Source organism: Alligator mississippiensis, chromosome 1 (assembly GCF_030867095.1).
Source record: "Alligator mississippiensis isolate rAllMis1 chromosome 1, rAllMis1, whole genome shotgun sequence".
In the NCBI taxonomy this organism is placed as follows: Eukaryota; Metazoa; Chordata; order Crocodylia; family Alligatoridae; genus Alligator; species Alligator mississippiensis.
Window position 1 is genome coordinate 9,487,920 of NC_081824.1, and position 26,611 is coordinate 9,514,530.

The 26,611-nt window shown below is 43.9% G+C and overlaps 1 protein-coding gene across 12 annotated transcripts in view; it reads left to right on the forward strand.

Moving 5' to 3' along the window:
* The window catches only part of PKHD1 (PKHD1 ciliary IPT domain containing fibrocystin/polyductin), a 389,637-nt gene that overhangs the window by 337,787 nt on the left and 25,239 nt on the right, over window positions 1-26,611 (forward strand). For 8 of the 12 annotated variants that reach the window (XM_019491318.2, XM_019491321.2, XM_019491322.2 and 5 more), the window contains one exon: window positions 12,249-13,266. The exons of 3 other annotated variants lie outside the window; for them this stretch is intronic. In XM_019491318.2, the coding sequence (XP_019346863.2) occupies window positions 12,249-13,266 (1,018 nt within the window). Of the gene's footprint in view, window positions 1-12,248; window positions 13,267-20,235; window positions 20,436-26,611 lie in introns of all 12 variants that reach the window. One more of the 12 variants, XR_002091425.2, reaches the window with a different exon arrangement.

The following is a 26,611-nucleotide window of genomic DNA, read 5'->3' on the forward strand; positions in this document are numbered from 1 at the left end:
AAAAGTTAAGAAAAATAAAAAGACAGCCTTGCTGCTATTAACAAAAGACTCTTCAAAGCTGTTCTTTTGCTCTGGGCTTTTACAATAATAAACTGGGAAAAAATACATTAGAGAATACACTGCTTTCTAGCCACTTCATATTTCATTTTGCCTCTTGCTTGTCTATTTATTTTCATGTCTTTCCTGATTACTTCTCAATTGTAGAAGACAACATTAGGCAAAATGAGTTTTAAATATACTCCCTGCCCAGAACTCCTTGGGTTGTCTGCAGTTTCAGGTTTCTCACTAGAAAGTCTGGGCAAGATGCAAAGGGAGCGTGGTATAGTAGATAAAGCAAACAAGGACAGCATTTTTGGTTATATTCCCTGCTTTATTATACATCACCTCACTAGTCTTCAGCCTCAATGGGTACTAGGAGGGTATGAGCTTAACTAATGAATATTTGTGCTGATCATTGAAGATGTTCAGTGTCATCTTGGAGAATCTGACCTTGTCCAGCAGAGGTGTTTGGTTGACTTTGGTGGGAGAAGGATCAGGCATTAGTCCGGTCACTGAAATCATTTGAGAGCCAGTTGTGTGGACAAGCATATGTGAAGAGGAAGTCATGCACACTCATGCTTTTTGACTTGAAGGTCTTGTTGAAACTAGCATGTGACATCAGAGGCTTCACTGGTTTACATCATCTTTGAGTTTTTGTTTTCCCGTGTCCAGCAGAGCTCAAGCAGTGGATGCACTTGTGATTTCTGTTGATTATGCAGTGATATTTTAGGAATATGTGCTGTGAATATCAAAACAGATCCTCCTGATTTTCCTGGAACTGCTGCTTAGAATCAGCCCTTTGTTCCCTCAATGCCTGCAACATTTCTAAAGGCTAGAGATGAAAAGAACTGTATAATTTGTTGTTCTTTCCCAAGGTTTTCAAATGGGAGGCCAGGTCTGAATTCAAGGGTTTGGGTCAGACCATGGAGATACAGAGGCCAGCTGCAGTTTGGGTCCAGGCCCAAGCTTTTTCAAAGGCCAATTGTAAGAGCTGGTCAGGGTACACACGTTGTTGAAATGATCAGCAGTGGAAGATGCAGAAATAGATAGACACTCCACCAGATGTGAAGAGCATGGATGTCTGATTTATAACACTAGAGTTGAACATGCTCTCTTTCTTTCATTCTTTCTTTCTTGTTTGCTTGCTTTTAGACTTTTTCTTACTCAAGCATCATAGTCTCTATGTGTGAACCTGATTCAGGCTCAGGTTTGGACACCCAGTGAAACAGAATTGGGCAAGCTGAACATGAGTTTGAATTGTTGCCATGCTTTGTCAGTGCACTAAGTAGAATGAAGAGGGCTCAGTTTAGGGTGATCCCAACCTATTCAGAGTAATCCCGACCAGGTGCAGATACATTATAAAACCCTCATACTCATTGGTGAAGGAGTCTGTGCAGAACAGTGGGGCATGAAGGATGGGGGCACTATTTCTATTTGTCATATGTACTGTGGGGAGCAATATTAAACCTTACAAGAAATGGCATTAGACGTCTCTCTCCTAGAGTAACCTAAAATAATGGTGATTGTCTTTACCCCATATCATCTACCTTTCTGCTGAAGGCTGATCTAATGCAGGAATTCCTACATTAGCGTCCATTACCGAGGGCCTTTGAACACGATGCTCTATTTCTGCAGGACATAGGAAATGTTAGATTCCAGGTCTGTCAGTTCTGTAGGAAGTCTTGGTAGGCAAAGATTTGGCATGCATGTATCTATGATACTCCACATGGGCTGATCAATTGGAAAGCTGGGCTAGAGTTAACAGAATTAAGTTCCTGCCTGTGGCAGGGGGTCAGGCTGGATGATCTGTTCAGGTCCCTCCTGACCCTAGCTAGCTACTATAAGTTCAGTGCATTTAAGTATCAGATGCTACAGTTCAGGAAGAAGAACCAAGGTGGATCCAGGGGGGTGAGGTTCCAGGGGGGTTAGGTAGTGTGGTTGCACCCTCCTTTGGCTGTGCTGTGCATGTGTAGTGAGCTCTGAGCTCACCACTTGGTGAGCATTCATCAGCTGATCACCATGGGCTCTGGCCAGAGACAGCTTTTTGGTGCAGCTCCAAAACCCGGGGAGTGAGCACACTATTGTTTTCCCTCCCCCTATCCTGCTGAATTCAGCAGCAGAGTAAAAGGGGGGATGAGCAACAGCAGCACTCATCCCCTTCTCTGAAGATGCACTAAAGTAGTGGCTCTGGTAAGAACCTGCACCAACCAGCTGGTGAGCTCATAGAGCTCACTGCATATGGGCAACATGGCCAAAGGGAGGTGTGGCCATAACCACTCCTGAATCTGCTATTGAGACTAACCAAATGCACAAATACAGAATGGGGGGATAACTGGCAAAGTAGTAGTGTTACTGAAAAGGATCTGGGGGATTTGTTGGATCACATACTTGTCACGAATCAGCAGTGTGATGCAAAAAAATAAAAGCAAGAGTTGTTTTGCATCAGCAGGAATTTTAGGTCTAAGACAGGGGGAGTGATAGTGCCCCTCTACTCAGTGCTGGCTAAGCCTAATCTAGAGTATTGGGTACAGTTTGGGGCTTTGCTTTTCAAGCAAGATGTTCAGAAATTGGAGAGGTTCCAGAGGCAAGCAAGAAAAATGATAGAGGTATCGGAAAGCAAGTCATACAAAGAAAGGATAAGAAAGCTAGGTATGTTTAGCTTAGAGAAAAGCAGATTAAGTGTGGGGCATGTGATAGTAGTGTTCAAATATTTGAAAGGCTGCCATACAAAAAAAAAAAACTGTTTTCCATTGCCACAAGGGGCGGGAAAGAATGCAATGGTTTGAAATTGCAGCAAAGCAAATCTTAGATCCAATCTCAGGAAAAGTATCTTTATTTTTTGAAGAGCATGGCACTAGATGGTCCGAAGAGCATGGCAGCCATGGCCCAGAGAATTTGTAGAATCCCCATCACTGGAGGTTTCCAAGAAGATGCTGGATAAGCACTGAACAGGCATGGTTTAGAATATCATTGCTGCATTTCTGCTGGGGCTTAAATCAGATGACCCTTGAGATCCCATCCAGGTCTTTGATTCTATGGTGGATGCTATCACTGCATCAGTGGCTGATGGCATGTTTTCCCTAGACCCTTGAGAAGAGAGAGTTGCTCACATCTTTTTCTTTCCTGCACCCCCCCCCCCCCCCCCAATGACTGGTTCTGCAGCTCAGGGTGAGATTATGTGGCTGGGACACATACCTGGTGGTTGTGTAACTATCCCATTAAACACCTTTGAGTGAATAGTTATAGTATGCTCGCACCTAAAGACTCCAACCAGTATCACAGCCTTGTTGTGCTAGGTGCTGGGCACAAAAATAGTAAAAAGCAGTCCATGTCTAAAAGAGCTTACAGTCTGAATTGAAAAGTCCCCTATAAATGAGAACCTGGGGTACAGAGAGAGGAAGTGTCTTGCTTAATCATAGCAACTTTACAGCACAGCCAAGAAATAAATGTGGTTCACCTACATCTTAATCCAAAACCTTTACCACCAAACCACTGGTGTATATGTTGAGAAGGTTTAATGAACCTGTTCAAACCTGCACTGCTGGAACTTACTCAAAGGTAACACGTAGATGGGGAAAAGGCCAGGAGACTCTTAATTCTCTATGAAAACCTCAGGCTCATAGGCTGCATACACACATTCAAATAATCTGGGAGAATTCTCCCAGGTTTGTTCTCATGGTAGAAAAATGTGCCAAGAACCACATGTATAGACATTCAAATATTGAGGCCCTGAAAAATGGAGAGAAATTTCAATGCTGAGAGAGATTGTAGCTTATTTTTCTCATGGAGTGGACGTTTTTATGCAGGAGAAAAAACCTGACAACAGAATACTCGTGGTTTCTCCTGGGAGAGCAAAGTGTCTCCCAGGAGAAACTGCATGTCTGTACAAAGCATAGCCTGCAGGAAATGAGTGGGTGTCTGAAAGTGCCCTAGCAATAATCTTTCTCACAATATTTTAGTTATACACATTTCTTGTCCAACAGAGAACCAAGAAGTTCAACGGTGAACGTGAAAAATAATGTGGTGACATTTTTTCTTAGCTTTGGTCATATTAGTTGGCATAAATGAAGGCTATGCATGATGTATCCTAATTTCCTTTTTAGTTTAAGTTGTTGGAAATTAGAGGACATGGATAAGATCGGGGCAAAGCAATATTGGGTACACAGCTAATCCATGTGAAATCTGCTTATGCCATCATTTTCTGGATGTTTTACTAGTTGTGGTATATTATTTAAATAGCATTTAAAATCCTGCAGTTCAGGGACTGTTCCCAAAAAAAGAAAATTATAAATGGGAAACTTTTCATTGTAATTTGTTTTAACCAATCGGTATCTAATAATCCCTGGTTGGACCCTCTAAGTACAAGTAGACTTAAATTTGGAAATATATATCTGTTTTTGGTGCCTCTGTTTAACCCCAAGCTTTAAAAAAAAACCTCAGAAGTTGTGGAGGCATCTCGAATTGCTTGTCACTTTTGAAAATTTAATCTACAATGAATAGTGATAAATCAGCCAATTCACATCTGTAACTAGTATTTCAGTTCTGGAAGCAAACTACAGATTATTGTAATGCTTTTGCCTAATATATATATTTTTAAGGAAAAATGACTTTTCAGCAGAACAAATATAGTTACTCACAACTGTTGTTTGGGTCAAACATTGTTAGTTTCTCAGTGGGAAACTAAAACCTGGGAAATGTGTCATTTCAGTTGAAATATTTTTTTCCCCTGAAAAATAAAACTTTTGGGTTTTCAAAACAATAAAAGTATCTTGTAAATGATTGGACCCCAAAAATAGACTTTCTCTCCCAAATTGTCCATGAAAACAAGCGGCATCTCCCCAACCTGGATAACTCCAATGTCTGCAGATGTTTCTATGTCCAATTTTGTTTCTGATTGATCTCTAATGGAAAGTTGTGGTAACAAAACCTTTCTCCAGAAAAAAAAGAAATCACTTCTGCACACTTTGCTGGGGTTATTTGACCCCAGCAGTTTTTCCTGCCTGGAGCAGGGGGGCTGGACCCGACGATCTCACGAGGTCCCTTCCAGCCCTAAACGTCTGTGAATCTGTGAACTCATAGTGTAAGCCTGTTCCCATCATTGAGAAACTATTCTCATTAGGAGGCAAAAATAATAATCGCCTGGAATTTCCCTGGAATTTTATTGTGGAGTATTCGTTTTCTTCTCAAACTTTATTTTTACAGAAGAAAAGGACAATTTATCCCTGCACTTAACTGCAGGCCAGGCAGGAGGGGAGAAGCTGAGAACCGTTTACTCCTTAATAAAACCTGGCAACAATAGCCTTAATCGAGTTCAAGTTTATTTGACTAATTCTTTCACCACTTGTCACAGGACATACTTTTGTTTGTGGTAACAGAACAAGCTCTTTCCTCTCCCATTTCTCCAGTGAGCAGTACAGGCACTTGTGGTGAGCACACATTACTGCTAACTGTTATGATGTTTGCTGTCAAACTCATTTATTTATGCAACTGCTGTGGAAAGGCCTCAGGCCGATAAGCAGCCATGAAAGATTTCAGAGTCCTGGTGTGGGGTCATGAAAGGGAAAGCAAGGGGCGGGGGGTGGGGGGGGGGAAGCCTCCACTGGTTATGAGAAAGGAACTGACACAGGAAATGGTCACATATGGCACAGATTTATTGTGTCCGGGACTTCCCATTCAAATCTCATTATATCCACAGCTCAGAGCGGTGTATGGCACAACCACATTCATTTTTAGGTCTGGCATCCCAATGAAATTACTGGTCTGCTTTGCAATGGAGGTGATAGGTTTATCATTCCTGGGCGCGAGCGAGCCAGCGACGGGAATTGTGTTGTAAAGAATGCCGTTCGCTGGCCCTTGCCTTTAAATTAAGCCACCGGTATCAGTTTGTCTGAAGCTCAGCAGACAAGGTTAGTGGTCAAGAGGAGTGGGGAAAAAATCCTTCTGGGCTTTAAATACAGCTAAAGAAAAGGCAGGGATTACTTGAGGGGAAACGTAATGGGAAAGGGTTTTGGTAGGCAAGAGAAACACAGTGTTGTTTCCACTGCAGGGTCATTGCTCCCCAGAAAAATAACAAGGGCAAATAAAACAGGGAAAATAGTCAACAAGGTGGTTCCTCTGAAGTATCTTTTCTGAGGGTGACATTTCCCCCTTCCTACAACACGCCTGACTATTTGAGCCATGTGTGGTGAACCAAACATGGATAGAGGGATGGCATGTTCAGTAGTCCTTATTTATGTAATGGTAGTTTGCAGGAGCCTTACCCAATGACCAGGGGTCTTTGTGCTAGGGGCTGTACAAATGCATAGAAAAAATGGATCCATGACACAAAGACTTTAAACCCAGCAGTCAGCTATGGAGGTGAAATGCGCCCCCCACCCCCCCATGCTATTTCAGCATAAGTAGACTAAGATGCTAGCACTGGGCTTGTCTGCACTGGGCAGTAGGCCCTAGGTAGGGCAAGGCCAAGCATGCCCTACCTTCCTGCACTTACAGATCTTTCCAGACTTAGAAATTAAGATGCTCTGGATTTGTCCCTCTCCCCACACTCTCCACATCTGTCTTTGGAGCACTTAAGCACAACTATTGGGGCTGAGCACAGAGTGGCCTCACTGGGTGTATCTGTGCCAAAAATACGGCATAATACGGGCATGTGTCTACACATGGATGCCAATACCGTGCAGTAAATATGGCGACTTATGCTGACTTCAGTGTAAAATTGATACCTGCACCATGCAGGTATCAAATTTACACCCGATTATTTATTGTGCAGTAACGTACATGTAGACACGTTACTGTGCAGTAACACTGTGTGTAGACTGATTTGGGACTAATGGGACTAAATTTAGTCCCAAGTCAGTCCACACATAGTGTTACTGCACAGCAAGGTGTCTACATGTGCATTACTACACAGTAACTAATTGGGTCTAAATTTGATACCTGCATGATGAAGGTATCAAATTTACACTGAAGTTGGCATAAGTGGCAAATGCAAGGACTAAATTTAGTCCCGAATCAGTCCACACACAGCATTAATGCGCTTTAATGCCTGCACATGTAGATGCTGTCCTATTCCCACTTACTACACTGTAATTTACTGCACAGTAAATTTAAGCCAGCGTAAATGCACATGTAGACACACCCAGTGTACGTAAGCCCACTTTGGTTCCAGAGGCCACGGGACCAAAGCTGCAGCTCCTAGTCAAGTGATTCCACAAGAGTCACAAGTCACACGTGTTAAGCTTGTGATTTGGGAGAGAAGCTTGGGAGTGTGAAGGGAGCAGAGTCTAAAGGCTCCCAACCCTTTCATTCCCTTTCATTCCCTTTTTAACCTTTTTTTTTTTTTTTTTTTAAACCAGCCTCATGACTGCCTTATTGTTTGGAAAGACTCATGCTAGGTGATGTTGCTGTAAGGCGAGCTAGTAGGATATATTAATGATCTGCAACTAGCAGGGGAGTTTTAGGTCATAAAAAATCTCAGTCTTCCAGGTGACAGGAGATCCAGCTAGACTGTGAGCTGAACCTCTCAGGGGAGAGACTGCAACATCAAGAAAGGGAGGGGAAGGAGATCCCAGTCCCATATTCATACCATGTGAATGCTGGGCTGTAAGAAGAGTCCCGGTGTAAATGAGAGCAACTCTGAAGGCCAGAGTACATGAAATCAAAATGTTCCAGCAATGACCCCTTCCCCACCTCAGATACAGCAATGCAGTCAGATTGAATGGGTGGGTTTGCTGACTTGAGGGATCCCTTATACCACTGTGGTCCTATGTTCCTGTGCACTGACCACCTGTAACACTACAGCACGTGAGCTTCAGTGCATCTGGTCTGATAGGGCCACAGGCTCTGTAATCTCCAGATATGCCATTCTGTCCCACTTTTGGCCAAAGTGTGAGTAAGGTAGGGTCTAGCTGGCTTCAAGGTCAGGAACAATGTATTACTCTATGTGGGCTGCTTAGAGCCAGGCAAGTCTATTATTTGCTCTTGACTTGTTGATGCGATTTAGCATACTCTGACATGTATGTGTGTTGCTTATCCTTTCTGTACAGTACCTAGCAAAACAGAGCCCTGAAGCTGGATGCTATCACAATGAATAAACAATGTGAATAATGCACATAAATAATTATGCAGATAGCAGATAATGATATTATGTGCCCAGACTATTGCACATACCGTTAAAGCCAAAAACGGTATGAAAAAAGCCCCAAACCAAAGGATTTAATATTCTTAGTTGTTTATTTCCCGGCATATATACATATCTGTGCAAGTATATGCATTGATTTATCATGGTGTGCATGCATGCATACCAGTGAGGGAATGTGTGCAAAAAAGTGTTTCAGACATGTATTCAATCACAATTGTTTCTACACTCTAGAGCAAACAAACATGCATCCTGGCCCAAAGTTGTGCACACCTTCATCTATAAGAGGCCAAACAGGTTCCCATGTTGGTACCGGCTCCTGCACATAGATGCTTATGTTCATTTATAGACCTGTGTGCAATCAGGGGCATTTTCAGGAGTTCAGCGTTGGTCTAGCTGCACCTACTGAACTCCATGGGACTGCTCACATGAATTGAGTCACTTGTATGTGTATAGAGTTGATCAATGCCTCTAGGGCCATTAGCTGCAGCAGAGCCCCCGCAGGGATAAAACAGAACGTGTTGCAGTGAAAATTTAGAATGGGAAATGTGAGGCCATCGAAACCATAGAGGCAAAGTGCATAATGGCACCTTCATTTCACTTTCTCGTCCTGTTAGATTTCTAGGGTCCTAACGTTGGGTCCTTTTTATTGCACATTCGGATGTCAGCAGGTCAAAAGGAGCCGTTCATGCCGAGACGTATTTCCCCTTCAGCAACGATACATGCTGGACAGCCCAAGGCCAGCGAATTGCAGTTTCCACACACTGACCCATTTGTCCTCACTACCTTTTATATTTTTGGAACAATAATTGTAGTTAAATTAGAAACGGCCGACGGGCGAATCCAGTCAGATGGAAAGAAAATTGCGGGAGATTTATTTTATTTTGATAAAAAGCAAAGCAGCAAAAACTGATGCCACCTTTTTGTTTTTGTCAAAAAATTGCCTATATATATATATATATTTTTTTTTTTTTTTCCCTCCCCCTTGTACCATGAATTGTGAAATCCATCATGAAATGGGTAAAAATTATTGAAGGAAATGGTGGTGTTAACCTGAAGGGGAAAATCATTAATGTTGATGTATTTCATTCAATTTTAACTTTAGCATTTGTTTATTTATTTATTTGTGGTGTTGAGGAAATAGGGAACGGATACAGGAGGCCTGCCAAGGCATTTCTGTGCCTTAAAGTCAAAACATCTATTTAAAAAAATACTCTTCCCTCCTACGCCTTGATCCATTTTTCTAAATAAAGGATATGAGTTGTTGTTGTTGTCGTTGGGTTTGTTGGGTTGTTTTTTTGGTTTTTTTTTCCCAAGCAAAGTGCACCCCCTCGGCATATTTTTCTTTTCAAATGTGAAATGAGGTGGAAAATCCTCATTTCACGACAGGAAGGACAAATATTGACACGAAGTTAATATTTGTCAGAAGCCCTGGAAGCAACCTGGGTGTTTAAAACATAAAAATAAAAATAAATTAAATAAAATAAAATAAAATAACAAACTTGATATGAAGGGTTGTGAATGTGCAAAAAAAAGGGGGGAATTTATTGTCTGAAGGGAAAGAAATAGATAGGCCAGGCGAGCGCACACTCTCACCGCTATGTCACGCATGCGCAGGGGTCCCTGACACCCCTGTCTCACATGGGACTTTCTCTCCCTACTAGATGTAAGCACACACACTTTCCTCTCTCTTTCTTTCCAAGATGCATTTATATACACAAAAATGCTCACACTTGGTCCCTTCTTATCTCCCTCTCACACCCTGCACACCTTTCTTCTCCCTTTTCTCTCTCCCATGCAACTTCTCTCTCTTTCTCCCTCTCTCTCTCTCTTGCACACACACACATGCACACACAAATATAACCTGTTTAATCTAATTTCACCCATTTAGAAAGAGGGCTTCTGGAATTTATCACTGTTATTGTTCATCTCCAATGTAAATAGCCCATGTCAGCCCAATATTCAGTGGTCACTCAGTATTTATTAAGTCCTGTCCACTCTGGCCTTCTTTAGAGGAAAGCCCCGGGGCAGATTAACTGCTGCCCCTGACACGCCATGTCACTTATCTATTCGCATTGATTATGAGAGTCAGCTGTGACCAGGCCTCACTTTTCCCTGCTTCTCCCAGCCCTCTCTTACAAGCACCCCTGCTTGGATTTTCATGAGGAAATAATCAGATTAGGCCTTCAGCGGCGAGTTCATATGGAGTTCTCTTTCTCCAATGTGCTACTAACTGAATAAACGTGTTTTGTGGTAAATTGTAAATGACATTATGATTACCAAGGCCAGCATGGGTTTCATTTAAAAGTGATCGAAATTGCAGGCCACAGAAATTGTGACTGGCAGATAAGGCCATTTGGAAGAAGGTGAAGGGAGGGGGACGGGGGGAAAGTAACTGCGACCCCACAACCCAGCTTGGCTGGGAAAGGAACAGGGCAAAGGAAAGTCCTAGGGATGATAAAATACAAGCAAGTCCCATTTATAGACAAGAGAAATGTCATGGGAAGGGCGGGGGAGGATGACTTGGATGTTTCTGGGAGAGCAAATGATAAGATCGGTCAGGCTTTGTGGCCTGCCTGCTGTACTGTGCATGTCCCCTACACTTCGAGATAATAAAGAATAGCTCTTATTGGTGCAGTGCTTCCAAACAAAACTGTTTCCCTCTCCTCTCCTCGCGCCCTCTTGCATTTAGTGTTAACCAAGCACTTGGACTGATGAAGGAACAACACTGGCCGCTCAATGTCCAAATAGAGAGTCCTAAAATAATAGAAAACGAGGGTGGGAAGGGAGCTCAGGAGGTCACATCTAGTCCAACCCCCTGCTCCAAGCAGGACCAGCCCCAACTACATCTTTGTCAAGCTGAGTCTTAAATAGCTGACTTTCCAAGTGCTCTCTTTGCTTTCCTCTGTGATGTGCACAGAAAGGGTCTACTAACTGGTCCCATCTGAAGAGCCCCTTTGACTTAAAGGCACTTCCACAATCCAGGCATAAAGAGCAAGCCAGCATGAGTATCATGCTGTGGATGTTACCCTGCATGTGAATGCAGGGATAACATCCACAGGAGGCTGCACAGTAGTCTCATTATCAGACTGTGGCTTTCCCATGGCAGAGAGTTACACAGTTATAAACTGGTGGGTCATTCTGTCCATCTCAATGTCTGACCTCTCATTAGGTACCACCGTATGTCATGAGGGGAAGCAAATAGGAGGGTCTTATTTGCTTCATTTCCCCCTTCCTTGTATAATTCTGTGCTTCTGTTCTGACTTCTTCACTGGATCAATCCAGTGTCTCTTTTTATATCTCTAACTATCTTTCCTGGTTTTTTTCCAGGGTCTTATTTTCCCCACAAGCAGGCTGGGAACAAAGAAGGGGATCATAGTTGGCTAGGTGTCAGTCAGAATTGGAGACATGTAAGAAGGAGGAAGTTTTTTGCTTTTAACTCTATACAGGCTGCCCAGGTCTTGCTTCCAGGCACTGTGAAAATGCACAGGACTGTGAAAGGCAGGACAGGCAGGTAATATTCAGGGCTTGGCTGCACCCCACAATATAAAGACCCATAGAGCTAATCAGTGCAAGGGTGGGAAAGAAGGCAGGAAGAGGTTAATAGCTGGCTAAAGTAGCAATTTAGTTCCAGTTTCTGGCAGAGAGGGGAAAAAAGGCCCCAGGGCTTTCTGGGGATGTTCCTTGAAGCATCTTACCAGTATGCTGTTCCAATTCATGAGCTGTTTTTTAGGACAATTCAAGCCAGTACAAGGGATGATTTTGCATGTGAAGCAAGGAGGGAAACAATATTGCAATATAAAGAGCCTCTTAAAGAACACACACCTTGCTGGGGTTGTTTCGCAGCAGGGGGGCTGGACCCGACGATCCCACGAGGTCCCTTCTAGCCTTAAACTTCTGTGAATCTGTGAAAAGAGCAATGATTTGAATCAGGCTGTTTGAGAGAAACAGTTCTTGGCATCAAGTATACGTAACAGCACTGAATTGGGAATATATGCCATCAACACGATTCGGTATTAGGTGGCATCTTGGCATGGTAGATCTCCCTCTCCTTTTTGTTGTTTGTAAACAGGTATATACAGAGAAGATAGCAAGTGTGTCTACAAGCCCTCAACCCAAGGCTACTTCTGCAAGGAGACAGACCATGCACTTTTGATCCTGGAAAGCTTGGAAGTAGATGCTGATGGAGAGAGGCCATCTCCAGTGATGTCAGTGACTGGCAGTTTTGTGGAGTCCTTCAGTGCATCAGCTTCACATTCATCTTGCTGCTCCTCAGGACATCCACAGTCATTTTATTCTGTCTTGCCATCCAACAAGCTCACTAAGGTTTGCTTTGCTGGTCCAACACCTTTGACCATGAGACTCCACCTCAATAGTGGCCAAAGCTTTACCAGACTTTTCCTAGCTGTATTCTACAATGAACCCCAAAGCCTTCACGTTTTCAGGCAAGGAAAATACATCCCATCCACCTCATCTTTTGTTTCATCTGATGCTGTGGCAGGCACCAACTATTTCAGCTTTGAGGACAACCTTCTGTACATCTTGCTTCATGGAGATGAACCTGTAGAAATCTACACAAGACATTCCCTTCTTATTGCTTTTACCATAACCACAACCATTGGAGAGGAGGAGCAGATAAATGTGGTCCATCACCTGGCTGATTTTTTACAGATTGGCCATGAACTGGTCAGAATAGTTCACAATGGGGCAGGGAGTGAGAGCACATTAAAGGTTATCTCAGCCAATGCCAGAAAGAGGACACGTCTGTGTCCAACTATGACATCTTGCATGGCTTTTCATAGCAGGGATGACGGGGAGAACACTTGGGCAGGGCCAACGAGCATGAGGAGGCTACGGCCTTCTGGTACAGCGACCTCATCAAGTGTGATGATCATCGAAGTTGGGGACCCACCAAGCCTTGTGAGAAATAGCCTTGTTTCTTCCTTGTCTGATGAAAGGCTGCAAAGCTTGGCCAGTATTCTCATCATTGCTCATCAGACTGGGGAGCTTCAGGATGTCCTGGATATACCAACTGATACTTTAATGCTGATGTGGTCTGCCTCCCCATCACCAGAAGGATGTAGTGGTCGGTAAGTATGCTTCATAGCATTGAAAGGTGATGGTGGTGGTGATCATTAGTTTTTAACCAAGAGTATTTAACCAAATAAGAGTATTTAACCAGGCCAAGTTCCAGGAGATGTAATAAGTTTTCCACCACTTAGAGCAGGACTCTCCAGCAGGTGGCCTGTGCACTGCATATGGCCTGGAAGGACCCCTTGGAGCTGCCCAGGTCCCTCTTTCTCCTCCAGTTTGCACTGCCTGTCCCTGGGGTTGGAACAGCACGTCCAGGGCTCTGCAGTCCAGCGAGTGAGACAGTGCAGTAGCAAGGGAGCCAGTAACCCCCATGGATGTGGCCCTTGGGACATAATATTCCCCAGCTTCTGAGAAGTTGAAAAGCCCAAACTTAAGAGTCCTTAAGTCAAGGGAGGAAGTTTCTCAAAAATCATGCCTCTTTTCAACCACAAGGCAGAAAGTTTCTCAAAAATCATGTCTCTTTTCAACCACAGGCAGCTAGGCTGGGTCCAATAATTTCTGGGTTACATGCCATGGTTGGTGTTGTATGGGAGGTCAGACTATATGGGCATAATGGTTCCTTTTGGCCTTCAGATCCATTAAATCTGTTTGATATAGTGCCAGAGATGCACATAGTGCATTATAGGCAGGTTTCCACCCTGAAGATCTTAGACATTAAGATTCATGGCCTTAAAGGCTAGAAGACACCCTTATCTATCATGCTTGTATACCTAAACCTTTATATATCTGAGGTCAATACATTTTACCACCAATGGTGTTTGACTAATGCATTTCTTTCCAAAAGGTATCTAGTCTAAAAATATCAGGAGATGGAGAATCTAGCTCTTCTCGTCGTAGTTTGTTCTAATGGTCCATCACTGTTAAACAATTATGCCTAAATCTTATTTTGAATTTGTCTGGTTTCAGCCTCTGGTCCTTGGCTCCTGTTTTTAATGTCTTTGTCAGAATAAAGAGCCTTTTGGTATCTGGTCTTTTCCACTGGGAGAGGCTCTTCTGTAATCAAGTCACCTCAAAGTTTTCCTTTTGACAAATGGAACAGAGAGTGCTTTCTAACGCTCTCACTCTTGAGCATTTTTTCTAGCTCTGAAGCCATTTTATTATTTTTTTTGGCTCTTTTCTCTAACCCCTCCAATTTTTCAATATCCTTTTTAATATTGAAGATCAATATGCATGTACAGGATTCTAATATTAGTTTCACCAATGACATCTACAAAGGTAAAGCTACTTTCTTACTCCTACTCATGGTTCCCTGGCTGATATAGTCAATGATTGCATTAGCCCTGGTTCTTCCACATAGCACTTGGAGCTCAGATTCATTTGTCTGTCTACTATGATCCAAATCCTTTACAGAGTCATAACTTTCCAAGACACAGTTCCTTATTCTGTAGGTACGGCCTGCATTCCTTGTTCCTAGGTGAAAGACTATATATTCAATTGTATAACAATGCACTTGATTTGAATAGGCCCAGCCTACCAGTTGTTCCAAATAGCACTGGATGACAACTCTATCTATCCTTATCTTCGTTTACCTCTCTAACAGTCTTTGTCATGCAAAAATTTCATCAGCCATGAATTTATACTTCTTTCCTAGATCATTGATGAAAATATTGACTCGAACTAACTGCCTCTGAACTGCAGTAGAAACCCTTTCATGCAATGATTTCCCAATGACAAATGTTTTTTGTGATCTGTCAGTCATCCAGTCCCTAATACATTTAATGGGTGCTCTGTTGGTATTGTATCCTACTAATTTTGATGGCAAAATGTCGTTTTCTACTAAGCCGTACGAAAATAAATTACACCTATAAAGATACCTTTTTTAATCAATCAAGAATTAAATCAGCTTTGCTTGACAAGACCTATATTCTGTATAACCACCTTGGCCAGTCTTAATTGTATTTCAGCCATTCAGTACTTTTATCACTGAATCTTGTTTGAGCTTGAAGTTTTTCAGCTGTCGAACCTGCAGATACGTATGCATGCACTTCATTTTACTATAATTGGTAGACTAGGGCCATCTCATAGACAGTGGCAGCAATCCCCCAGTTCAAGGATGATCTCTACTACAGCTTATTGATGGGTCTTGAGGTGACTAGGGCTGGCGGTGCTAGTAGAGTTAAGCACATGTGCAAATGTTTTCAGGCGAGGGGTGTAGGGGCCTTGAGTACCCCTGGTCAGCATGGAAAGTTTTTAACTTCAGTGGGACTCCAATCAGGGATACTTGTTTGCAGGACAAACAAATCAGGGCCAAACCTTCAAGACATTTATTACTGACTGCACTATTTATTATGGTGTGGAATAACACTGATTTCAGTGGGGTACTATTCGTGGTACTAAATCCTGCATCAGGTAATCATTTGTTTGCAGGATTGCACATTTAAACATAAACCTGGTAGGCAAGATTTACATCCTATAAAATTGAGTGGAACATTTTATAGAGTTTAAAAGAGATTAAATCCCCTCTCCATGAGCTGGTTGATGGTGATGATGGTGATGATAACGATGGTAATAGGAAACCCCTTTATCTAGAGCTATCTCTAATTGTATGGATTTTACATGTATTTTTGGATTAATTGCAATAGACTCTAATACATCTACACAGTCTGTCTGGTTGCTTCTTCAATAAACTCTGCAGGTCACAGGGGCTAGGGGCAGACATGGCATGTGTCTGTGGACAAGTTACACCTGTGTTTGTCCCAGAACAGAAATATCCCGGGATTGGCATGCATACATATTGCTCTTCGAATCAGGGTTTAGTGAGCAGCTGAATGCACTGCCGCTTTTCTGCCATCGATCCAATGATGCAGCCTTGGGATAACTGTTCAGCTGCACTTTGTGATGTTGTGGGCTGAACTGTTAGTACTCCTTATTCTTCCCTGGCACTTGCAAGTTGGCGATAGGGAGTGGAGTGAGCCCGGCAGTGAGGGTAGACTGTGTAGGTCTGATCCCTTGGGTTGGGGATAGTAGATCTATGATCACTTGGGAGAGGAAAGAACAGAGCTAATGTAATAGAAGTCTATAGGGAATCTGTATACAAATGTGATGGTTGCCGTACCAAGGCTAAACATATTTGCTGCAATGTCTTGAACTGAAGAGCCAGGCAGTCTAGCAGGGACCATGATGGATGCTCAGCCTGTGCAAATCAGTGACGGGGGCCCCTGTTACATACACTTATCATCAAGTTACACAAACACCACCAAATATGAGGCAACCTGGGCTTTAGATCCCTTCTTCACTGCGCGGGCTCCTCTGTGGTGTTATTTATTACTTCCCATCAGTCATCGCCTTCTGGCGTCCCTTATGGCTGACACTTGTGATATAATAAGGCCCTGTCTAACTTATAAAATTAAATCAGATATTTCCTGTTGGGGAGTAATGTCCCCTCTGTCTAGTTCCCTTTAGACAGTACACACCAGCACAGGCAGGGATAATGGAGTCGGGATAATGAGAGACGGTGTCCCTCTGTGTACTTTTCCATACAAAGGGGTAAGGTGTGGGGAAAGGATTTTTTCACACCTGTATCCAGTTGAACAGATCTTCAGGGCAGATATAGCAGGCTATGCTGCAGTATGGCTAATAGCCCTGTAATGTGAAGCCTGTGGCTCTCCCTGCTTCACAGTATGTGGGCTTCATTCTTCATAACCCGGGACAGAATGACTTAAAGGTGAATTTTGTGGCCCTAGCCAAGCCAGTGCAGCCTGACAACACATCTATTTATCTGATTTCCTAAATTGTTTACATATTCCTATATATCTCATATATATAATCTCAACTGAGATATAAATAATATTCTATCTATCTATCTATCTATCTATCTATCTATCTATATTGATTTATATATCTATATACCTATACACATTAATCTCATATATATATTATCTCAATTGAGATATAAATAACATTTTATATATATATATCAATATCGATACAGCTATAATCTCAGAAATCAGATAAACAAGTACACACACACATACAAACACACCCATACCAGGTATGTAGATACATATGTATGTATTTATGGGGGTGTGTATAGGCATGCACATGTATAAATATTTGTGTGTGTGTGTAGTAATGATCCTCAACCCATGACTCATGGCCAGCATGTTGTCCATGAGAGGATCTGACATTGCTCATTGCCACAGAAAACCAATAAAGTTAAAACTGTGGTGACAGGCAAGGCGCAGACCAGTGTTGCCTGCGGCACCTTAGTTGCTCAGTGTTGTTGCTCGCAGGCAAAGGTTGGGATCATTAGTGGATAGGATCTTAGTAACATAGGATGAGAAGGGACATCAAGGTGTCTTTTTTCTCTTCCCCCTACTCTGAGGCAGGATACCTAGACCATCCCTGACAGGTATTTGTCTAATCTGTTATATGTGGGGTCGGCAGAAATGAATAATCCTGTTTTGAGGGCAGGGTTAGTTATAGTGCACTCAGCTGGGCTGACTTCCTATCCTCAGCCTGATTGTAGGGCTGCAGAGGGGAACTGAGTGATCGGGCTCAGTTCCTTTCCCCAGCCCGACCGCAGCACTTGGGAGGGGAACTGAGCCCGGGCTCAGTTCCCTTCCCCTGCACTGTGATTGGCTTCCCACAGCCCAGTGGCAGGAGACAGGAAGAGCCAGGGCTGTGCTCCCAGGTGCTGCTGGGAGCACAGCCCTGGCTCTCCCCTGTCTCTCACCACCTCACTGCTGGCTGCTTCGAAACTCGAAACATTGAGAAACTTTTGAAACATTTTGACTAGCCTCATTTTGTTTCGAGGCTGTCTCGAAGCCCTTCGTTTCGATTTGATTTCTCTGTTTCGAGTTCGAATTGAGTCGAAAAAGTGTCAAATTGAAACAGCTGGCAAAATTTCACACGGCCCTACAGGACACGATTTTGTCATGTAATGAAAGGCTCATCAGAATGGAAAACTATTAGGGACCTGAGTTCGTTTTCTGGGCAACCCTAATACTGGCCTTCCTGTCTTTGCAGCCGGTGGCCTTGTGACTGTAAGATGCTTTTACAGCTCTCTTTTCTAAGTAATTTCCTTTTTCTGTGTGCAATGCAAATGGAATAAACACAAAATGCAGCAGATGAAACGTGAGCTCTGAGGAGTTGATTCCCTTTCGCCGGCCTAGGCTTAAACTAGGAATAATTCCATTCACTTCAGTGGAATTAAACTAGTGTAAAATCAGTCCCTTCGCCCTGCTTCCTCAGCAGAGTTAAAACGTTTAGCCCGTATCTCTGCCACTGCCCTACCAGAGGATCTGAGGGCACAATGGCACTGCCCCTGGGGCATTCTGCAGCCCGCTAAAGGAAATATTACTGTGTCTGTCTGCTCCCACTCCCCACTTTCCAAACCTGGAACTGAGATGATGAGGACACTCCAGGGGCACCCTTTGCTGATGCTCTGTTTCTGGAAGACACATTAGAGCACCCCTATCATGTTTTAAAATCATCACAGGAGTGGGGTGCTGAAAAAGCCTGTCAATAGAGTGAATAGTGCCAAGAAACCTCACTGGCTTTAAGATGGGTCTGGAGTTGGCAGCCTGGGAACACCTGTGCTAGCTATTTCCTATGTTTCTGATGTCTGTAACATAGGCAAAACAAGTAACTTCCTCTTAGAAATGGCTGATTATTTCAAGAGCAGGAAATAATGGTGATTGACCTGGGCAGGAGATATCTTGTAGATAGTTTTATACAACCTCTTCCCATTTATGGATGGTCTAGAGACAGTGTTGCCTGCGGTACCTGAGCTGCTCCATGTTGTTGCTCATAGACAAAGTTTGGGACCATGAATCTTAGACATACAGGACCAGAAGGAGCATCAAGGGATCTTCTTGTCTTTTCCCTTACTCTCTGGGAAATGTCCATGCAAGCGAACAGGACACTGGGATTCTGTCATTTAGCATTGAAGAAGCATGCATCACAGACCCCGGAGATATTGCTTAGCACTGAAGTGATAGGTTGGGGCTTTCAGTGTTGTCTAAGGGAGTTGGGTGTCTGATTTACATTGAATTTTGACTTAGTCTCTAATCTCTTGGGGGCTACAGCCTTCTTTTTTCATAGCTTGGTAGACTTGAACTAGGACAATGGATGTGAGGTCCATGTTTGGAACTTGTAGGTGATGATAATAAATTTCTGAGATATTGGTGCCTAACTCACTTAGGCACCTTGGAGTATCCCAGCCAAAATGACTGCCCTTTTTTACATTCTATTCCTTGTGGGGAAACATATTTCTTTAAAAAATAAATTTCCAATTTTTTTTTTTTTTTGCTAAAATATCCTCTATAGAACATCTCCCTGGTGTCAGATGATCACCTATCAGCCATCATATGGTAACAATTGTTGGGTATAGGGGCTGGATTCATTCCAGTACATTAGGAGTTAAAGGGTCTTTCTCCCATTACCAATCCCCTCTCATGCTTAAACTCAGCCTTATGTTAAGCCACCCTGCTTCTAATATCTACTGTACATAGTAACCCTATCTAAAAAGCCCTCGTTACTCAGGAGTGTCATATTCTGCCCAGCAGCTATGGAAATTCACTGATCACACTCAAGGATGACACCCGTGAATTACAAGATTCAGGAGATGAGAATATAAAGCCTTCCCCCCACCATCACTGCTGCTGAAACAGCAGCTGAGCTCCAAAGCCAGCTGATACCATTGCATTTGCTCTAGCCAGAAGCGGAAGGCTGGAAGCGGGGAGAAAGGGATAGAAGGGAGTCAGAGAGGATGAGCAGAAGGGACGGGAAAGTGAAGGGTAGCAGTCCAATGAGCCCAGAAGGAGCAGAGGCAAGTAGGAAGGTGGAGAAGAGAAAAGGAGGAGTCAGGAAGAGGGAAATTAGTCTCATCTGAAATTAGAAAAGGGAGCAAATCTGAATGGGAGAAGTGGGGGCTGCGGTACCTTCGAAGGAACATGGTTGTTTGCGCTCTGCTCCCAGGTTTTCAGTCTTCTCCAAAGCCATGTTGTAATTTATATTAACAGGGGAGATCCTGAGAAGACAGATCCTGTGTGTGCTCCTCTGGGAGGTACAGGGATCCCCAGCTGCACTCAGGATGCATTCTGCTCCAGATGATTAAAATCACATGTATCTCATATACCTGATATATTGGAAAGGGATTTGGAAAATTCCCCTGGATTCTAGTGCTATCAGATCAACCTGCCTGCCGCACAAACCAGGCGTGGTAAGTGTGTAGGAAATTCAATGCGGTGTCTTTGCTGATCACTTGGTACAGCGATCACTGTGTGCACATGATGGAGCTAAGCGGAGACAGCTGGAAGGGGTTGATTCTCTTCCGCCGGCCTAGCTCAAAATAGGAACGATCCCATTCACTTCAGTGGAATTATAAAATCAGTCTGAAGCGAGAGGAGGATCAGATCAGGAGCGTTGTCGCTTTTCCTAAGCATTGCCCCCGCCTCCCTTGCTTACGGCTCCTTCTTAAAACATTCTTTCACATACCTCGACGTTTGCAGGAAACTGGCAGGCGAGGGGTTAAACAGTTTTGGGTGCTGGGCATTCAGGCTCTTTTATATATATATATATATATATATATATATATATATATATATACACCTCAGTTTGGCTGTAGGACCTCACGCCCGGAGGCCACAGTCACATTATCAGCTGGAAATTGGATAACGACAGCACAATGACAAATCCAGGTTGCCTGCAATAAGGTGCTAATCCCTTTGCTTTAATATCGGAGCAGCGTGTAATGATGTTTGGACATCACTCCAGTTTACTGACGACCCCACTGGGGCCTGCAATAGAACTGTACAACTGTCTAACAAGACGTCAGGTGACTGCCGTCGTCAAAGCAACGGACGGGGCAATCTAATCTTCCTTCCATCCCTTCCAGCTCCCAATAAGGCCCAGGTTATAGAAGTGGCCCATCAATGCTTGGTAACTCGAATCAATTAACGTTAATTCGCACAATGCTATGATGTATTGTGATCACTTTCATTTCGGAGCAGGGGGAAGAAATTGCTATAATTCACCTAAAATGAGGTTGTCTATGGTGCTGAGGTATTAATTGGGTGTCCATATTAAATGGAAAAGGAGCACAGCAGTGAAGGAAAAGTGGATGAGTGACTCTCTTGGCTGCTATTGACCTATCAGAAGAAGACAGTGCCCTTTTCCTTTGCTTTTATCTATTACAGTTTTCCCTATTGCGTGTCAAGTTGATGTATTATAAAAAATTCATTTGGTGACCTTTCACCCCCCTAGCAGATTAAACAATTTCACTGGGATGGCATCATTAACAGGGCCTTGCATTTAATGATGATTTCTCTAAAAGGCCACGGAGATTCGATTTTAAGCTAACAGATTTATTGCACTATTATAACATATCGTAAAAAACTGTACCACCTACGGTCTGGTTTTAGGATAGAAACTGTTTAAGAGTTTATGTGGAGCTTAAAGTGGTATTACCTTGGGATATGCTGCAGTAGCAAGACTCTGACCTCCGGCACGATGCTGTTTACATTTAATAAAAGATGTTCTTCCAACAGTAAACTTAGGGAGTGTATTAGGAGGTTGGTTTAGTTCCTAGCCACTGCTAAGCAGTGTGGCTCGTGCAGGTACTTCCATTGGTTCCCAACCATTAATAGATGTGACCAATCACTTTCATGCAGTTTGGGAACATGATGACCCCCATCTTTCTTGCAGGCTTTATTGCATTAAATAGATGGGGTTCCTATTAGAAAGGAGAAAAGAAAAAACAAAACAAAACACCAAAACAGGCTCTTTGCTTTAGGGTTTGGAAAGCCCCAGGACCCTAGTTTAAAAAGGAGCACCCCCGCCATGTCCTATTGCGTTGGCACTCAACTTGGGCATGTTCATCTACACTCGTGCACAGCTGTGGTCTTCACCGGCTAATCTGGTCGAGTTTGGGTGAGAAGAAATGTGGGGAGATAGTGATATAAGACTGAGAGCTAAGTTCAAGCTCTAGCTTTGTGCCAGTCTTCCTATGCGATCTCAGCTTCTCTCTCTTTTCCCCCTCTGTAAATTGGGGATAATAACATGACTTCTGCCTTTATACATCATGTGCCTTTTGAAGCTGGGGTTGTCTTTGTCAGTAGATTCATGTAGGGTTGGCACAACAGCATTTTGACGTTGTCTGGAGCCACCGGGGCCTATTGTTATATCATATTGTCATATTTAGCCGGTCCAATAAAAGATATCACATCTACCCAAAGTCCCTCCCTTACCTGCCTGCTGTCATACCAAGAACTTATGATGAGTGTCCTGAAAAGGCAGGGAGCTGCAAGGTACTGCACATTCCCAAGCACGATTTATGCATGCATGGCCTTTCCTCTCCCACTTGGTCCTTTCTAGCACTTTGAATAGTTACAAAATATCTGGCATTTAGCACAGCTTTTGAAGAAGCCAAAACCAAAATGACAATGAACCAATGGAGTCATCTCTTTGTGCTCAGTTTGTCTCAGAACAGACAACTTGGTCCCTTGCTGGCTACCTCTGTTCATATTGTCATCCTGGGCAGTAATATAACGAGTGGTGGGCAACTGGGGCACCACCACTTAAAGGTGGCCCAAGAATGGTAGCCACCGCCGGCCCATCTGCTATAACTGCCAGTCCCTGCTGCTGCACCTGCTACACTGGGCACAGATCCTGATTATTACCCCTTGGATGCAAGCTCTGCTCATAATAATCCGCACTTATGACAGCTCCTTTTTCCTAGCTTGCTGTCATCACAGCATTTTCCCTCCAGGACACAGGACAGCTTCCTTCTAAACCCACTACCAGCCTTTACTGCCTGCAGAACTCGGGTGTCAGTGGCGCTGTCCAAGGTTCAGACGGTTGACCTTATGTACTCCATGTGAAGGTCAAAGACAGAAATGCCGAGTGGTCCGGGTCGTGCTTAGTCCACTGGCGCACACCCCCATCAACCCAGTAGTCTTTATGAAAGGGCATTTTTACCATCTTACTTGGGGTGGCTTTGTGTCCAGCCAGACCCAAAGAACATTAACCTGGACCTTGCTTTCTGGCTGAATTCCTTCCTCTGGCTTTGCAGTCATGATGCAGTGAAAGGACAGTTGCCTTTTCATAATACCTGTGAAAACAGCACCCATCCCCTGGAAGGCTGTTCCTGCTGCTGCCTTGCTCCCCTGCTGTTCTGGATGCTCATGTGCCCACTTTCCCATCTTAGTTTTTAATGGGAGGAACCATATTTTATGACTACAGATCAAGTGGCTGGCATGTCTTTTCCTGTCTCATTACCCCACCTGCCTCCCTTCTCCTGCCTCCCAATGAAAAAAAAAAACCCAACAGGTCCCATGCTAATCTGCTTATTGCACATCTAAGTCATGCTAAGACCTCTAAGGCTTAGATCCTGGTTTCTCTCTTCCAGACCAGGAGCAGTCTGACTCTGGCCCAGTGGTTTGGATGCTGCTCTGGCTCTACCCGTGGCTGTTATTCCTGTCCTCAGTGCTGTTTAAAACATTTTGCATTAGTCGTGGTTAAAATACACAAACAGCACTGGGAGCTGGGAAAGCCAGGGCCAGAACCCAGGGTGGTGCCATCTCTTTGGGCCATTGGCTCACGCTGCCTTTCGTTTGCTCTCCTTTTGGCCCCATGACTCTTGGGCCAGCTTCAACAGTAAGGGGTGTGGGGTGGGGTGGCAGGAAAAACAACATTGCGACCCTGTCTACCCCATGGCTTGCAGTTTAGGACATTCTCCCAGAAATTAGGGAGACCCCCCCAGGTGGAAAAGGGCCTGGAATCCACATCTCACTTCCAGGGTAAGTTCTTTAACCATTAGGCTGAAAGGTGGGTAGTGGCTTCAGCAGTAGCATAGGATGGATTAGGATCTAAAATTAGTGGGTGCGTCTACTCGAGACACTTTACTGCACATTATGTGAATGTAATGCATGGTAAGGTGTTACCATCTACATGTGTGTGTCAATTCCTGTGCATTAAATTAGTCCAATGCACTGTTTGCTAGTACCAATACATGCAGGTCCTAGAAAAACAGTGCATTAACTAATGAGCCAAAGCGTACATGTAGCTCCTGACCAGAATTTGCTCCTGGTCAGCCAAGGTAGCAGGGGGCCACAACTGCATCCTGGCTGGGATGGGGGTTGGGAGGGTGGGGAGGGTGCTGTCCTGATTGCAGGGCAGCTCCCTTACATCTCTGGGGAGATTGGGGAGGCAAAATAGCATCTGGGTCTAAGTACCATGCAGATGCAGGATAGGTGGGGTCAAATCTGGCCCTAACTCTTGACATGACCTGCATCTCCAGGTATTTCTGGTCCCTGAGAAGACAGGAGAATGAACTGAGGGCAAGTCTGTAGGGTAGTGGACCCAAACAAATTGTAAACTAACTCAGTTGGGTACTGGTGACAGTCTAGCTATGCCTGGACAGAGCTCAGCATGAGCTCTTTTTCTCAGGCAAGTTCTGTAATGTAGACATAGCTTTAATCTCCTTTGCTATCCTCCTTGCCTACAAGGTATTGCCTCAAGTGAGCCTTGCCTCAGTTTTAAAGTCCAATGCGAATAACAATAAAGCTATTATTGCCTTCGGTGGTCAGGAGCGGTGCCTAGGAGTTCATCTGACTTCCCTTTCTCCCTAAAGGGCAGCCCAGCCTCTTACCTCCTCATTCTTGTGACACACCGTTCTTCCCCAGCCTGTTTCAGTTTCCTCCCACCACATTTATCCTCCTTGCTGCTTAGGAAGAGACATCTGCTCTCCCACAGATCCCAATATGTTCTGCAGACCCATACTGCCGCTCCATGTGAAGTAATAGCTGATGGAGCTTAGCATGCGCGTCCCTGGGGAGCGAAAGCTCCTGGGTGGGATCCCCGGGGCCCCCATAGAGAAGATCTTTAGAGGACTGACAGCATGTGGTGCTCTCCCGTGGTATACCTGCCACGCTGAGACAGCCAGCACCACACCGCGGGGAAGTGACAGAACAGCACGCTCCTCTCTGCTCGCTCTCAGGCCAGTCTGCCCACTCCGCCCCTACGCATGGAGCTCCATGCTAGCTTCTCTGTCTCCCCCAACACACACACAATGCCAAGGGGTGGCTGGGAAGTCTATTTTCCTCCTGGCACCGCTCAGCAAGGGAGCAGCAGACCAGGTTGCTCTCTTGCTAGATGCTGCCATTCCCTTGCAGGGAATACAAATCCAGCATGCACAGGGCTACCACAAGCCCCAGCCCAGTGAGAGCTAGTGCTGAATATGCAGCATTATACATGCCATGTGTATAATGGCATATACATATAATGGCACATACAGCCACATGTATAACTGCGTTGAGCCAAAATCACTTGCACTTATTGTTCTGTTAAGTTTTTTTTCTCTGTCAGTGTGGATCTACAGGAGGATACTGGTTGTCTTCAGGAAAAACAATACATCCTGGGGCTATGTTGTGCAGAATTGTTCCTTTAAACTGGAGAGACAGAGAGAGAGAGAGGCCTTGCCTTGAGGCAACACAGCATAGGGCAGGGATGGCCAACCTGTGTCATGCATGCCACAAGTGACGCGGGCAGGCTGTGGGTGAGGCATGTGGCAGACTGGGAAGCAGCAAGGCATCACAGCAGCAGTTAAGGCAGGGAGCAGAGAGCAAAGCAGCAGATTGAGCAGGGGAAGGGGATTGAGAGGGCACTCGGGGAGGGTGCGGGATTTAATTAATTTGTGGCACGCGTACCAAAAAGATCAGCCCCCATTGGCCGAGGGCCTAGGGCACTGGTCTGGGATTGATCACAACAATGAGTAACTATGATTTTCAAACATGACCAGTGGGTTTTAAGTAGCTCTGTTGGACCCAAATTGGGATACATTGAATTGGACTAGTTTTCAAAGCTGCTACTCACTGGAAACCTGTCCCCATGCCTCAGTTTTGTGTCCTTGAAATCACTGTGATTAGGATTGCTTCAGTATTAGGGCTTCACTGTGCTAGGTGTTATACATACACTTAAGGACGGCCCTGGCTCTCCAGAGCTTCCCCTCAGAGCCATGAAGATAAAAGATTTTTTAAGTTCGTTGGCAATTCAAAAAACTTATTTGGATTCATGCAACATACATACATATATACATAGATATATACACACACATATATACACACATACATACATACATATATATATGTGTATGTATATATATATATATATATATATATATATATATATATATGTGTGTATGCATATTTCATATTTATATATTTACTTTCCAGTGAAGGGGGTGTGGGGAAGGGATCCAAGAGGGGTGTAATAAGCTATTTTATTTAATCTAAAATGAAACGTTTCATTTTGATTTAAGAATAAGACTGAAAGACTTTTTTTGGGGGGGGGTGGGGAGGTGGGGTAGAGAACACTTTGAACACAGACAATCACAATGTT